This window comes from Myotis brandtii, unplaced genomic scaffold (genome assembly GCF_000412655.1).
Source record: "Myotis brandtii unplaced genomic scaffold, ASM41265v1 scaffold494, whole genome shotgun sequence".
In the NCBI taxonomy this organism is placed as follows: Eukaryota; Metazoa; Chordata; class Mammalia; order Chiroptera; family Vespertilionidae; genus Myotis; species Myotis brandtii.
In genome coordinates, this window is record NW_005368860.1 from 2356478 (window position 1) to 2369398 (window position 12921).

At 37.9% G+C, this 12921-nt stretch overlaps 1 protein-coding gene across 1 annotated transcript in view; it reads right to left on the minus strand.

Annotated features, from left to right (window-relative positions):
- Positions 1-386: 386 nt before the first annotated feature.
- The window catches only part of RNF139 (ring finger protein 139), a 12942-nt gene continuing 407 nt past the window's right edge, over positions 387-12921 (minus strand). The window contains exon 2 of the mRNA XM_014548064.1: positions 387-2465. Within this exon, the coding sequence (XP_014403550.1) occupies positions 649-2406 (1758 nt within the window). The 5' untranslated portion in view covers positions 2407-2465 and the 3' untranslated portion in view covers positions 387-648. The remainder of the gene's footprint in view (positions 2466-12921) is intronic.

Here is a 12921-nt window from a genome sequence, read left to right on the forward strand (position 1 = left end):
CAAAATTAAACACATTCTGGTTCATACCAGATATGTTGATACATACCTGATATACATACATACCTGATATATGCCTGTTTCTCAACTCACAATATCCAAATCTTGACTTTTGAACTCAGCTCAACTACAGTGCTACTCAAATTTCAAAAAAAGTCTCAATCACTTCTGGCAGCCTACTTTTTCCTTAGTTCATAAAAATATATCCTTTATCCTCTGGTCCAAATTATTTTATTTCCTTGATTTAATGTGGTTTCCTCTGATTTGCTTTTTCATTCTCCCACCTATCTTAAAGAAACACTAGGGGCCAGAATTATACACTTTCATTTAGGAATCTTTGGCACAGTTGGCGCACTGTATTATCGTTATATCTATTAAAAAGCTATTTGTTCAAATTTTGTCATAAAAACGTGAAAACATTTTATTCTATGTACAATAATGTACACAAATTTAAATAGGTCACCAAAGAGACCAGAAGTAATTAAAGAGGTATATTTACAGTAGCACATCACAGTAAACGGAAAACCATTCACAGATTCAACATTGACTGTTTTTGTGCTTGGTTACACAATGAAGTGAAGCATATTAACTCCATTTTGGATGAACTGAATTTTGAACAAATAACCTCAATGATTAGTAAATGCTGTTTAATCAGTCAGTGTCCTCATTAAATTCTTCAGCTGCTGTACCTGTATTCTGAATCACTCCATTTCTTTCTGTTTGAACATCATCCTCACAATCTGTACTGTCATCTTCATTCAATTCCCTGTCAGATTCGGCAGCAGCAGCCTCTCTTACAGCTTCCTCTGCATTTTCATTAGGTGCAATAAATCCGTTGTTGCTACGTATATTTGAATTAGCCTTGATATCATCTTCAGTGTATACTTTTTGATGGCACATTGGACAAGTATCTTGAATGTACAGCCATTTCCGAAGGCAAAGTGCATGGAAATAATGATTACATGGTGTCATACGAGCAGATGTAGTAAACTCATGATAGCAGATTGCACAGACATCATCTATTTCTTGTAAGCGGCTCCCTTTTATTTCAGGAAGTGAATTAATTTTCTTAACAGCAGTCCTACGATTCATGAATGTCTTCCAGCCATTTTTTGCTTGTAAGTAGATGTTAAAATACGCATGTAGACACATCATACAAGCCCGAATTTTACTTCCTGACTCAAACATCATAGTATAAGCCCCATTTCCAAACATTACTACTCCAAATATAAATTCAATAATATTGCCTGTTGAACGAACATAGTAGACATAATCATCAAGCTTTTCCCAGAGGACATTATAGTAGCCATCAATCATGAATAACGTATAAACAGTGAGAGAAACAATTACTTTTAAGCAGAGTTCCACACAGAAGGCTGTAACGGCAAACAACCATGTGTTTAGTGCATAGTGATGCCAAAGAACATAACTGAGTAAAACAGGAAGAATAAACAGGCAAGCAGAGACAAAGAGCACAGGAAAATGTCTACGAAAAGATGACACATGAGAGGCACTGAGAGACATTAATACGGGGTCTGTCATTCCATGGATGAAATGCAGGACTGCAGTTAATAAAAGGCACATGTTTCTACTTAAGCGAATAAGTCTCTCTTCTGGTCTTAGCCCACTTAAACCAGTCTGAAGAGCCAAAATAAAAAATAAAACAGGTGCTACAAAGCCAAGTCGCCTGTCGTCTTCTTCAGTTGATCCAATAAAGGCCAATATTCCAAGGCCCAAATAATGGGCTATTGAGGAAATTACAGCACTCATGCCCAGCACAGTTAGTGTAGAATCACATCCACTAATTATAAGATTGCAAATGAGGTCCCAGAAATCGTCCCAAGAAATAAAGAAGGAATCAGTTTCACTTGCCATCCTTAAAATGTACATTAACACTGTAGCCTGAGCTGTAATTCTTGTTAGCCAAAAGACTCTCAGTATATCTGGGAAACGGATCCTCTTCCATGTGTCCTCCATTAATAATTGTAATCCATAAATTCGATACATGTGCCTCACTAAAAGATAAACATACCGTGTGGAATAATAAAACCACCTAAGTTTCACTGCCAAGACAAACAGTGTGTTTAATATAAGAATCAAGGAAGAAGTAAAAACTAAAGTCTCCCGGACGTGTAATGGTAGCTCTGTGATTAAGCCTATTACAGGAACCAAGAGATCCAAAATAATTAATTGTGAATAGATGGAATGAATTTGGAGTAGTGTAATGTATCCAATTCCAAATGTTAGCTGTAGAACAATGAGTGCCATCCATTGTGAGGGCCCTTTCCGAGGAAGCAGTTCAATTCCAAAAGCTGACGTGTTGTAGGCACCATAGAAGTCAATGTGCAAAACAGCATAATAATTTACCAACACTGAAGTTGCAGCTAATAGAAAGGCTGCGCTGTACATGTAAAACTTGAAAAGTGATCGCTGTGACAATATCAGAACAATACTGGATACAAATATACCTGAAAAAAAAGAAAAAAAGGTCATGTGAAACGTTTTAAAGAATATTTTCCCACTAATAGTTATAGTCTACCTTTAGGAAATTAAATTATGAACATTAAGCCTCAAGGCAATTTAGGTTTAAAGGCCAAAAGAGTTTTGTAAAGTCAGTTCAACAGGACAGACAAAACATTTTTAAAAATCTTATTAGAATTACAATTTCCAAAGTAATTTAAATAGTACCATATACCCAGGCACTAAATTACCTTTGAGTTTGTAATGACATACATTTTAATAAGTTTTAAAATCTTTAAAGAACATGTCCTTTTAAATTTTATAATTAAAAATAATTAAAATAATTCCATGACAAAAACATTACAATTAAAAATAACCAAAATGGAAAACACTTGTTCCTATTAAATCTTAAAATTCTTTTTCTTAAAAGTATTCTTTAGGAAATTGAGTTTAAGTTTTATACTTACATCTAATTCCTCCTTTTCCTCAAGCTGAACTCCAGGTGGCTCTTATTTTTCCTGCTCCTTAAATTGAGCATTCTCCCCTGCGTCCAAATTCAGTTGCCCCCCCGCCCCCCCCAATTACCTTGCAAGTTTCAGAAATGTCTTTCAAGTTCCTTGTTTTCTATACATTACGGAATCTTTTTCTTCAAATAGTCTACCCTTTTTATTGTTCTTCAAATTACAAAAGTAGCATTACGAAAACCAAAACATTTAGAAAACAGTAATAAATCCTCCTCCCCACTCCATACTTAACCAATGTATGGTCTGAAGTGTATTTAGAAGCATCTTTCTTTGTGCTCTGACAAATTTTTAAGTGAGATTACAATAAACATTATCCAAGGTTTCAACTATGGAAACGATATCCAAATAGCCACCAAGTACCCTAGCCAGTGTGGCTCAGTAAATAGAGCATTAGCCTGTGGACTGAAGAAGGGTCATATAGCTGGTTCAAAACAGGTCAAGGGCACATACCTCGATTGCAGGGCTTGATCTCTGGCCCTGGTTGGGTCATGTGTGAGAGGCAACCAATCCATGTCTCTCTCTCTCTCTCTCACTCTCTGTCTCTCCCCCTCCCTTCCACTTTCTCTAAAAAATTAAATCAACAGAAAAATATCCTTGGGTGAGGATTGACAAAAAAATAAAAATAAATAGCCACCTACTAGCACTTCTACATTACAACTGTAACATTCAAAATTTCTAAAACTTAACTTACCTCAAATGGCTCTTGTGATTTCTAATTTCAGTGAAAGGTACCATTATTCTCTTAATGGTGCCTTCTAGCCCTGTACCCTCGAACTTGACAGTCTCCAAATTCTAACAACTATTATCTCTTCTTTTCACCAACCTATTAGTTTGTCTCTAACTAAAAACTCATCTTGTCCAAATCCATCTACAAGCCATCACCAATATGCCTTCATTTCTTTCTTCAAAATACTGTGGCAGCTCTGAAATAGTAATAATAACTAAAATCTGTATTTCTTATCCTAGAAATCAAGGATCCAGCTGGCCTTAGAATAATGCTCCTCTCAAAGCACACACCATAGCTCCAGACTTCTTCCCAAAAACACCCTTTCGTTGCCATAACTGCAACTGCGTTTACATTTTTATCTGCTTGTCATCTTGGTCCCACCCTGACTGCTCAAATCCTGTCCATCTTAAAGACCCACTTTCTCTGATAGTGACTGTTCCTCTCCAGCATATCTACAAAACCTGGTGAAACACCTAATACTCATATACTACCCGATATTGAAGTTTGTAGGTATCATCTACCCTGTTAGATAATGTCTTTGAGAGTAAGCAAGGATACTACCTTGTATATCTATGGATCACAAAATATTTTGTAGAAAATAAATGCAATTACTATTCATTGGGGAACTAAATGTTTCTGTTGAATTCTGGATTATGTTTTTAAAGGAAACTACAAAATACAGCTCACTTAGAAATTGATATATATGAGGTCAGACAAAGCTAAGAAACTAGAGCTTGGCCCTAACCGGTTTGGCTCAGTGGATAGAGCATCAGCCTGCGTTCTGAAAGGTCCCAGGTTCGATTCTGGTCAAGGGCATATACCTTGGTTGTGGGCACATCCCCAGTAGGAGGTGTGCAGGAGGCGGGTGATCGATGTTCCTCTCTCATCTATGTTTCTATCTCTCTATCCCTCTCCCTTCCTCTCTGTAAAAAAATCAATAAAATATATTTTTAAAAAAAGAAACTAGAGCTTAGAGTATAGAAAACGTGACACACTCCAAATAAAATATCTATCCATCCTCCTTATTTCAGCATGCAATCAAGAAAGACTGCATATTACATACAGTGGAGGCATTTCATAATCCATTGCATGTAAAAGTAAGGGCTAGCTAGTTCCTCTAAATCAGCCGTCGCCAACCGGCCGTCGCCAACCGGTGGTCTGTGAGGTCTGAAACGTTGGAGACTGCTACTCTAAATGATGACTTTGCCCATGAACTTAAAATTTATCCTACGCTAATGTGTCGGGTCATTTGTGAAAAAGAACAAAGGACACAATCATCTAGAAGATACATAAATTTCTGCATAAAAACCACCTGATTAATTTCCAGAGCAAGTGGGCCACTAGTAATCTCCCAGAGAGCTAATATCTGGGTAAAGGTCCTTTCAATATAAAATGAACTGCCCTGGTCAGTGTGGCCCAGGGTTGGGCATTGTCCCATGCACGTAAAGGCTGCCGGTTCGATTCCAGGTCAGGGCACATGCCTGGGTTGCAGGCTAGATCCCCAGTGGGGGGCATGCAGGAGGCAATAGACTGATGTTTGGTTCTCACATCGGTTTCTCTCTCTCGCCCTCTCCTTTCCTTTCTCTCTAAAAATATCGTGTTTTTTTTAAAAGGACTTTTTAAAAAGCTGGATTAGGAGTATTTTCCATGGAAGGTGAGAGGAAATGGAATTAATTCAACCACTATGTATATGTAATATTACTTTCTCTACATAGAAAAAGTCAGCAATTTTCCTGAGACAAAACTTAAACCAATCTCCTAAGATGAGTCAAATAACTTCAATTCTAGTTTATACCAATTAAAAGGAAGAAAGTCAAGCAGGGACTGTAAATTACTTTTGTCAACTTGCTATTCACAAAGTGGTAAATTAATCGTTGCTTATGAATATTCATGAACTTTGTTGTAACTTATAACCAGTCCCCTTTTACTTGAATAGCTTTACCCCGAAACTCATTTTTACACACAAATGAAGGAATGATTTGGGTTTTAGAAATATGTCTGGAGAAAAAGTGCCATTTTGCTTTATGCAAATACTAGAGGTCCGGTGCATGGTTGGGTCCCTCGGCCTGGTCTGCGTCCTCTGGCAATCTGGGACCCCTTGGGGGATGTCGGACTGCCAGTTTCGGTCCGATCCGCGCCAGTCAGGCCTCTAGTATGCATATAAGATCTTTGATTAATCTCTTCCTGCCCTCCCCTCTCCCCCCTTCCCTCTGAGACTCATTAGTCTGTTCCATGTTTCTGTGCCTGTGCATTGAGCATCTTCCCCCCTAGTGGTCAGTGCATGTCATAGCTACCAGTCGAACGGTCATTTAGACTTTTATATATACTAGAGACCTGGTGCACAAAATTCATGCTGGGGGGGGGGGTCCCCTCAGCCCGGCCTGCACCCTCTCGCAATCCGGGACCTTTCGGGGGATGTCCAACTGCCAGTTTAGGCCCGATCCTGCAGATCCGGATCGGTCCTAAACTGGCAGATGGACATCCCTCTCGCAATCTGGGACCACTGGCTCCTAACTGCTCACCTGCCTGCCTGATCGCCCCTAACCACTCACTGGGGGGTGGGGCTGGCCGGGCCAAGGGCCATGGTCGTTCTGCCATTTTAGTCACTGGGCTTTTATTATATAGGATAGATACCAAGGGAAAAGGGGGGAGGGTAGACAAATAATGTAGTGAGACTACAAATCACAAAGTTCAGATGTGTCCTAGCAAGTAACAATCTAATACTATATTCCTTTTTTTTTTTAAATCCTCACAAGGATATTTTTCAATTGATTTTAAAGAGAGTGGAAGTGAGAGGGAAAGACAGAGAAATACAGTGATTGGTTGCCTCCTGCAGGCACGCACACCAACCAGGGCCCAGGCAAGGGAGGAGCCTGTAACCGAGGTATGTGCCCTTGACTGGAACTGAACCCAGGACCTTTCAGTTCACAGGCCGATGCTCTATCCACTGAGCCAAACTGGCTAGGGCTGATACTACCCTTTCTTGACTAAAATAATACCCTCAAGATGTAATAACGACCAAACACTTCAATAGTATAAAACTATTTAATTCTTACCCAAAGTTTGCATGTACATGGGGTTCTTAAATTTTCTTTTATACTCAAGGTCCTATGTATGGAACATGGGAGGAATCAACACTCATTTTACAGAAGGAAAAAAGAAAGTCAAATTCCCAAATAATAACTCTCAACATTCCCTTTCCTGGCCTTGGCCTTTTGTGACTGTTACCAATAATATTAAAGTTTTGTTGTATTTTCACAACTTCAGACATAAAACTCTTGTTATTTACCCTGTACACCTAAGAAAATTAAGCCCAGGGATAGTGTTTCTTATTAGCATGTAAGGGTCACCTACATAAGTAATCAAGGCTATATATAAATGATACTTTATACTTGGGACACTGGAGAATAGAATTAACTGAAATCACAACTCAGGGACCCAATTTCCAGTGATTAGAGTTTCACCAAAGTTCTCGAGGTAGGAAAGAAGCAGGTATCTAAATCAATTCAGGATCTCTGAGGCTATATGTGAACTCAATTCATCAAGAGTTCAGGGCCTTTACAATTTGGATTACCCAAAATAAGCAAGCAGAAACAAACCATCACACGTTATACACCAATGTGTTTGGTTCTTTTGTGTGGAAAGTCCATTCATACCATAATCTTTTCTGGAAACTTAGGACTAAAAATTAGAAAGAAACAGGACAGAATATTTACAACTCTCCAGCTACCTTAAACCTTTAAAACATAACCTAAAGCAAGCTATGGAAAAACATTTCAATGCCAGACAGAATAAAGATGGAGCCCAGAAATAAATGTTATAACTACCTTATTCCCAAGGGAGCCCTAACCAATGAAATACAAGGTAAATAAAATATGTTGAAATAGCAATCTGTTGGTATACTTGATAAACTATACCATAAAGAAAATTTTTCTATCAAACTCACTTTAGGTTAAAAAAGGGTATTTTAAGTTTTTTAATAAGATAAAACTAAAATCTTGCTTCAAACTAAGATTTTATTAAACATGTTTTTATTTCTTAAATGTGAACATGATTTTTAAAGAATCAAACCACATTGGTATTAAGTGAAGAATAAACCAAGCTTTGCATAAAACAAGCACATATTTATAAACACACATACTCTTTTTTGCTTCTTACTCAGAGGATCTTACTAAATAATAGTGGGTTTTGTTATTTTAACCTTTGAAAATTTACATTTCTGATTATTTATCAAAGAGCATTTACTGATCATCATGTTTCTTGTCTGTGAATTGCCAATTTATTTTTGCTCATTTATCTATGGAATTTGTTTTCCTTAATGAATCACAGACATTTGAAAAAATACTCTGACTAAAAATTCTTTCTCAGTTATCTGTAATGCAAACATCTTCTCCAGGTATGTGGCTGTTCTTCACTTTTCTGATGCTTCCTTTTGATTAGTTGATGTTTTAAATTTTAATATTGTTGAACTTATCGATATTTTACACATTTGCTTTTATATATTTTAAAAGAATTTTTCCTTCTGTAAGGTTTAAAAAAAATGTTCTCCTTTGTTTTCTTTAAAGTTTGCTTTTCACATCTAAGCATTAATCCATTAGAACTGTTTGTTTATATATTGATATGAGGTAGTGATCCAGTGTAATTTTTCCCATATGGATAACTAAATGACCACAAATGAATAGTCTACATCTACCTCTACGTACCTCAATGAACCTCTGAAACACATTAAGTTTCTATATACCAGTATGCCTGGGTAGTCTATTTCTGGGCTTTCTATTCTGTGCTATTGGTCTATTTGTTTATCCCAGTGGTTCTCAACCAGAATCTTTTTTCCCCTCTCCCCCCAGGAGTCATCTGACAATATCTAGAGACATGTTTTGGCAATCTCAAATGAGGTGCTACTGGTATCTAATGGGCAGTGGGCAGGGATGCTGTTAAAAATCCTACAAATTCCTGAACAGCTCCACCCACCTCCCAACAAAGAATTATCTTGTCCAAAATGTCAATAGTGTCACAGCTTAGAATACCTAATCTATCCTTATGCAGTCCTGATTACTATTGTTTTACTTCATTTTTCACATCACAGGTTTTCTGAGTTCTTTCTAGAGCACCAAAAATAACTATATCTCATTCTTTTCATCAACTTTATTGTATGGCTGAACCTAATACAATGAACAGATTCCCTTTTAATAGACATTGAGATGAACAATTTGTTGTTTGTCATTACCAACAATTCTGCAATGAATATCCTTGCCCATAGTCTTTGTACAACTATATTTTTAGGTCAAATTCTTAGAAACAAAATCGTGTGTCAAAAGGAATATGATGAATTTCAGCTGATAGTGCCAAATGGCTTTACACAGAAACGTCAGCCTACAAAAATTGTATCACTTTACCTATTTTACAGAAAGGGAAAAAAAGTTTTGCCTTACCAGTTTCTATTCAAACTTTAAACTCTTCACTAATCTAATAAGTGAAGTTTTGTTTTAACTATATTTATTTAATTATAAATGAGGCTGAGTAATTTTTCTTTTGCTTATTGACCATGTGCATTTCATTTATTGTGAACTGCTTATCCTGGGCCCATTGTTCTCTGGAAGCAGAAGTTTTTCTTACTGACAAAGTAAAACTTTTAGGACTTCAATCTCATATGATACAGACATTTTTCCCTCAGTGTGCCATTTTTAAGAAATTAAAGTTTTGTCATAAAAGCTTTTCATTTTAATTTCCCTTGTAATTTCTAGATTTTCTTTTATGTTCAGAAAAGCTTTTCCACTTCAGTGAATTATCATTATATGAGTAATACTATTAAAACAAAGTCCTATGCTTTCATTTTCTGCCTTGGATTTAGATTTGCCAATTCAGCATTATGCTGCACTGGGTTGCATTTCATTTAGCATATAACAGCTCCTAAGAATAGCTTAACATTCTTAAATATTCTATATATTGTGATAAGATTTTATTTGGATCTCCAAAATGAGATGCTTTATTTTCTAATCTCCTGAAACTCTCAGTTTTAGTGCTTTATTATAGGGAAGGAAAGTAAATTCTTCAGATGCTATATATAAAAATTGGTACTACATTGATTGGTCGCCTCCTGCAGGCACGCACACCAACCAGGGCCTGGGCCAGGGAAAAGCTGGTTTGCTCAGTGGATAGCACATCGGCCTTCAGATAGAAGGGTCCCAGGTTCGATTCCAGTCAAGGGCACATGCCAGGGTTTTGGGCTTAATCCTCAGTGGGGGGTGTGCAGGAGGCAATCAATCAATGATTCTCTCTCATAATTGATGTTTCTATCTCTCTCCCTCTCCCTTCCTCTCTGAAATCAATAAAAATATATTTTAAAAAATAAAATAAAATTGGTACTGCTTTTTTTTTACTTAGAAAATAGATTTCCATTTTTACAATTTTATTTTAAAGAAAAAGGTCAGACTGCCAAGGTTTAAGATTTATATACAGCAGTATATAAATTATTTTTAAAAGGTTCTACAATTACTAAAAAACACACACACACAAAAACACAGGTAGAACAATTAATTTTAACTATCCTTTGGTATCTTTTACACACAAACCTGCCACTCTCAAAAAACAACAGATGCCTCATTGAATGCGCCTTACTTGCTTTTATTCAGAATGTTTTGGGGTTGTTGTTTTTTAGCACCAAAGCCACTTTTTAAAAAACGTTATCACTTACAAATGTGAAAAATTAGCATAATTACATTGGCACAATTTAAGGAACAGCCAGGTGATGGATCTGAAAAATATTTTGTATTTCTCATAAAGTCTGACCCAGAGTATATTTTGAGATAAAAATTTTCAAATAAACAGTGTCAACATTTCTCTGATGCCCTCAAAAGACCAAAATATCTGTAACACAGTATGGTTGTTTTAAAGAAATATGTTCTTACTGATTTTCAGATAGGAAGAGAGAGGTAGAGATAGAAACACTAATGAGAGAGAGACATCAATTGGCTGCCTCCTGCATGCCTCCTCCTGGGGATGGAGCCTGCAACCAGGGCATGTGCCCTGATCCGGAATCCAACCCAGGACCTCCTGGTCCATGGGATGACGCTCAATCCACTAAGCCACACCAGCTGGGCAACACAGTATGGTTTTAATTTAAGTATTAAAAAAAATTTTTTTAAACTATCAAGCTTACTATTAGCTAACGCTTACTAGGTCCCAAGTACTGTTCTAGGGCTTACATCCTATCTCATTTATTGTCCTTAACACCCAACGAGAGAAATACCATTACTGTCCATCTTTAAAAAGATACAGATAAGAACAGGGAGGCATGACACAACCAAGTAACCTGCCTGACGTCTTATTCTTATGATTTATCAAATACAAACTTCCATGATTCACTACAAAAATAAGAAGCAGGATAGGGTACAAAGAAAATACTATTACTTTTGTTCAATGTTCTTAAACCACAAATTATTCACTTAAGGAGAATACTCCTTTTCCTTAAAGTTCCCTAGCTCAACTCTGAGAGCACTGCATTTAAAATTCTCGGCACCTAGTCCCAAAAGGGTTTTCAGAGACTCTGCAGTCACCTGCTGTAAGAACAAGGCAGCAGCTACACTATTTGGGCAATGGACATGTGAATCCTCTCAAACAAAGTTCCTTTTTTTCCTCCTCCACCACGGACTCTTCTCAAATCAGAAATGGGGATAGCCATCCTCCTACCCTCAGAGAGTCCTGCTATATGTGATTACTTAGTTTCCAAAGCTGCACTTGGTTATCCCATTGATCCCAAATCTGATCAAGTGCCCTAGAAGTCTGTTATCTTCTGCTCTCTTCTGGGGAGGGTGAAGGCAGGGTTGGCAGTCAGACTCAGCTGGGACCACCTTACTACATAAGTAACTGCACGTTAATTTATGGTACGATGAGTGGCTTCTTACTGGCAGGAATAAAATGCCTTCCCAACAGCCCCACTTCTTATTAATTTCATTTTAACATTAACTGCACTTCACCCATAACTGTCAGAATTCAATAAAATGTTAAGTATGAAATATTAAAGCTAGCGAATGCTTTTTAAATTTAAGTATAATTGACATTATTACATTAGTTTCAAGTGCATAACGTATTAGTTTCAGGTGATATTTGTATACATTACGAAATCGCACAGCTCCGCTTTTGCCACAGATAACGAGGGCACTACACTTTTGCAGTAGGAATAGCTGGTGTCAGCAGCTGGTGCGTTCCCGATAAGTCTTGTGCTAAAGAACAGCACGTTCACATCTGTGAGTTTTAAGATCTAGCGTGTGATCATCACTATACCATTCTGTATCTGGATTGCAGCTGGGCTGCGGAGAAAAGTCAACCACTATTGATGTCAGAAGATTTTTAAGCCTAGGCTCTGGCAACCACTTATTTGCTGTGTATCTAAAGCAAAACACAACCTCTGACCCCGTTTTCTCATTTGTAAAATGAGAATACCACCTCCCACCTCAGGGATTTTTGAAGGTTAGATAGACATTAGGTTAGATAATACCAGTGAAAATGCTTTGCAAAAGTAAAGTATCATCTGTAAAACACTGCTACTTATTGCTAAGAACAAAACTCGACATTACCACTCTCCTTTTGTCCGAATAAAGAAGCAACAGATGGCTCATCGTTCGGAGAGGTTTGGTGAGGACCCACTATCAGCAACACTTCAAAGCACTCGCCTCCTGAGAGCGCATCGCAAGAATTACCTCACCCACCAAACGTGCCAAGGTGCAAGGACTTAAATTCTTTCACGCATAAGTGCTTTTCACTTTGATGATGCAAGTGGAGACGGGGAGTCAAACATGAGGCTTTTCAGCACTTCCTGCAAATGCCACCAAAACTCCTTTTCAGAAGTCTCTCTTGGAAAAGCCTCATCACTTTCTAGCCACGTTTTTTCTTTAAATACCTCTACTTTATTCATGGAACATTTAGGACTCCTGATAAACATCGCCTTCTCCATAAGGGGTTTTGGTCAGGGTTGCAGGGTCGGACATTCAAAACCCTGCCCCTCTCGTCTGGATGTCATTTACCGCGGACACTTCCCCGTCACGGGACACCCCGTCGATACAGAAGCGACCACAGACGAGCACCCCGCATTTCGGAAAGAAGGAAACGGAGGCCCAGGCCTTCGCACAAGTCCAAGGTTACCCGCGGCGGGGCAGGGGCAGGGCGAGCGGAGGTGCGGTTTCCCGGGCGGTCGCACAGGAAGCGGCCGTCGGC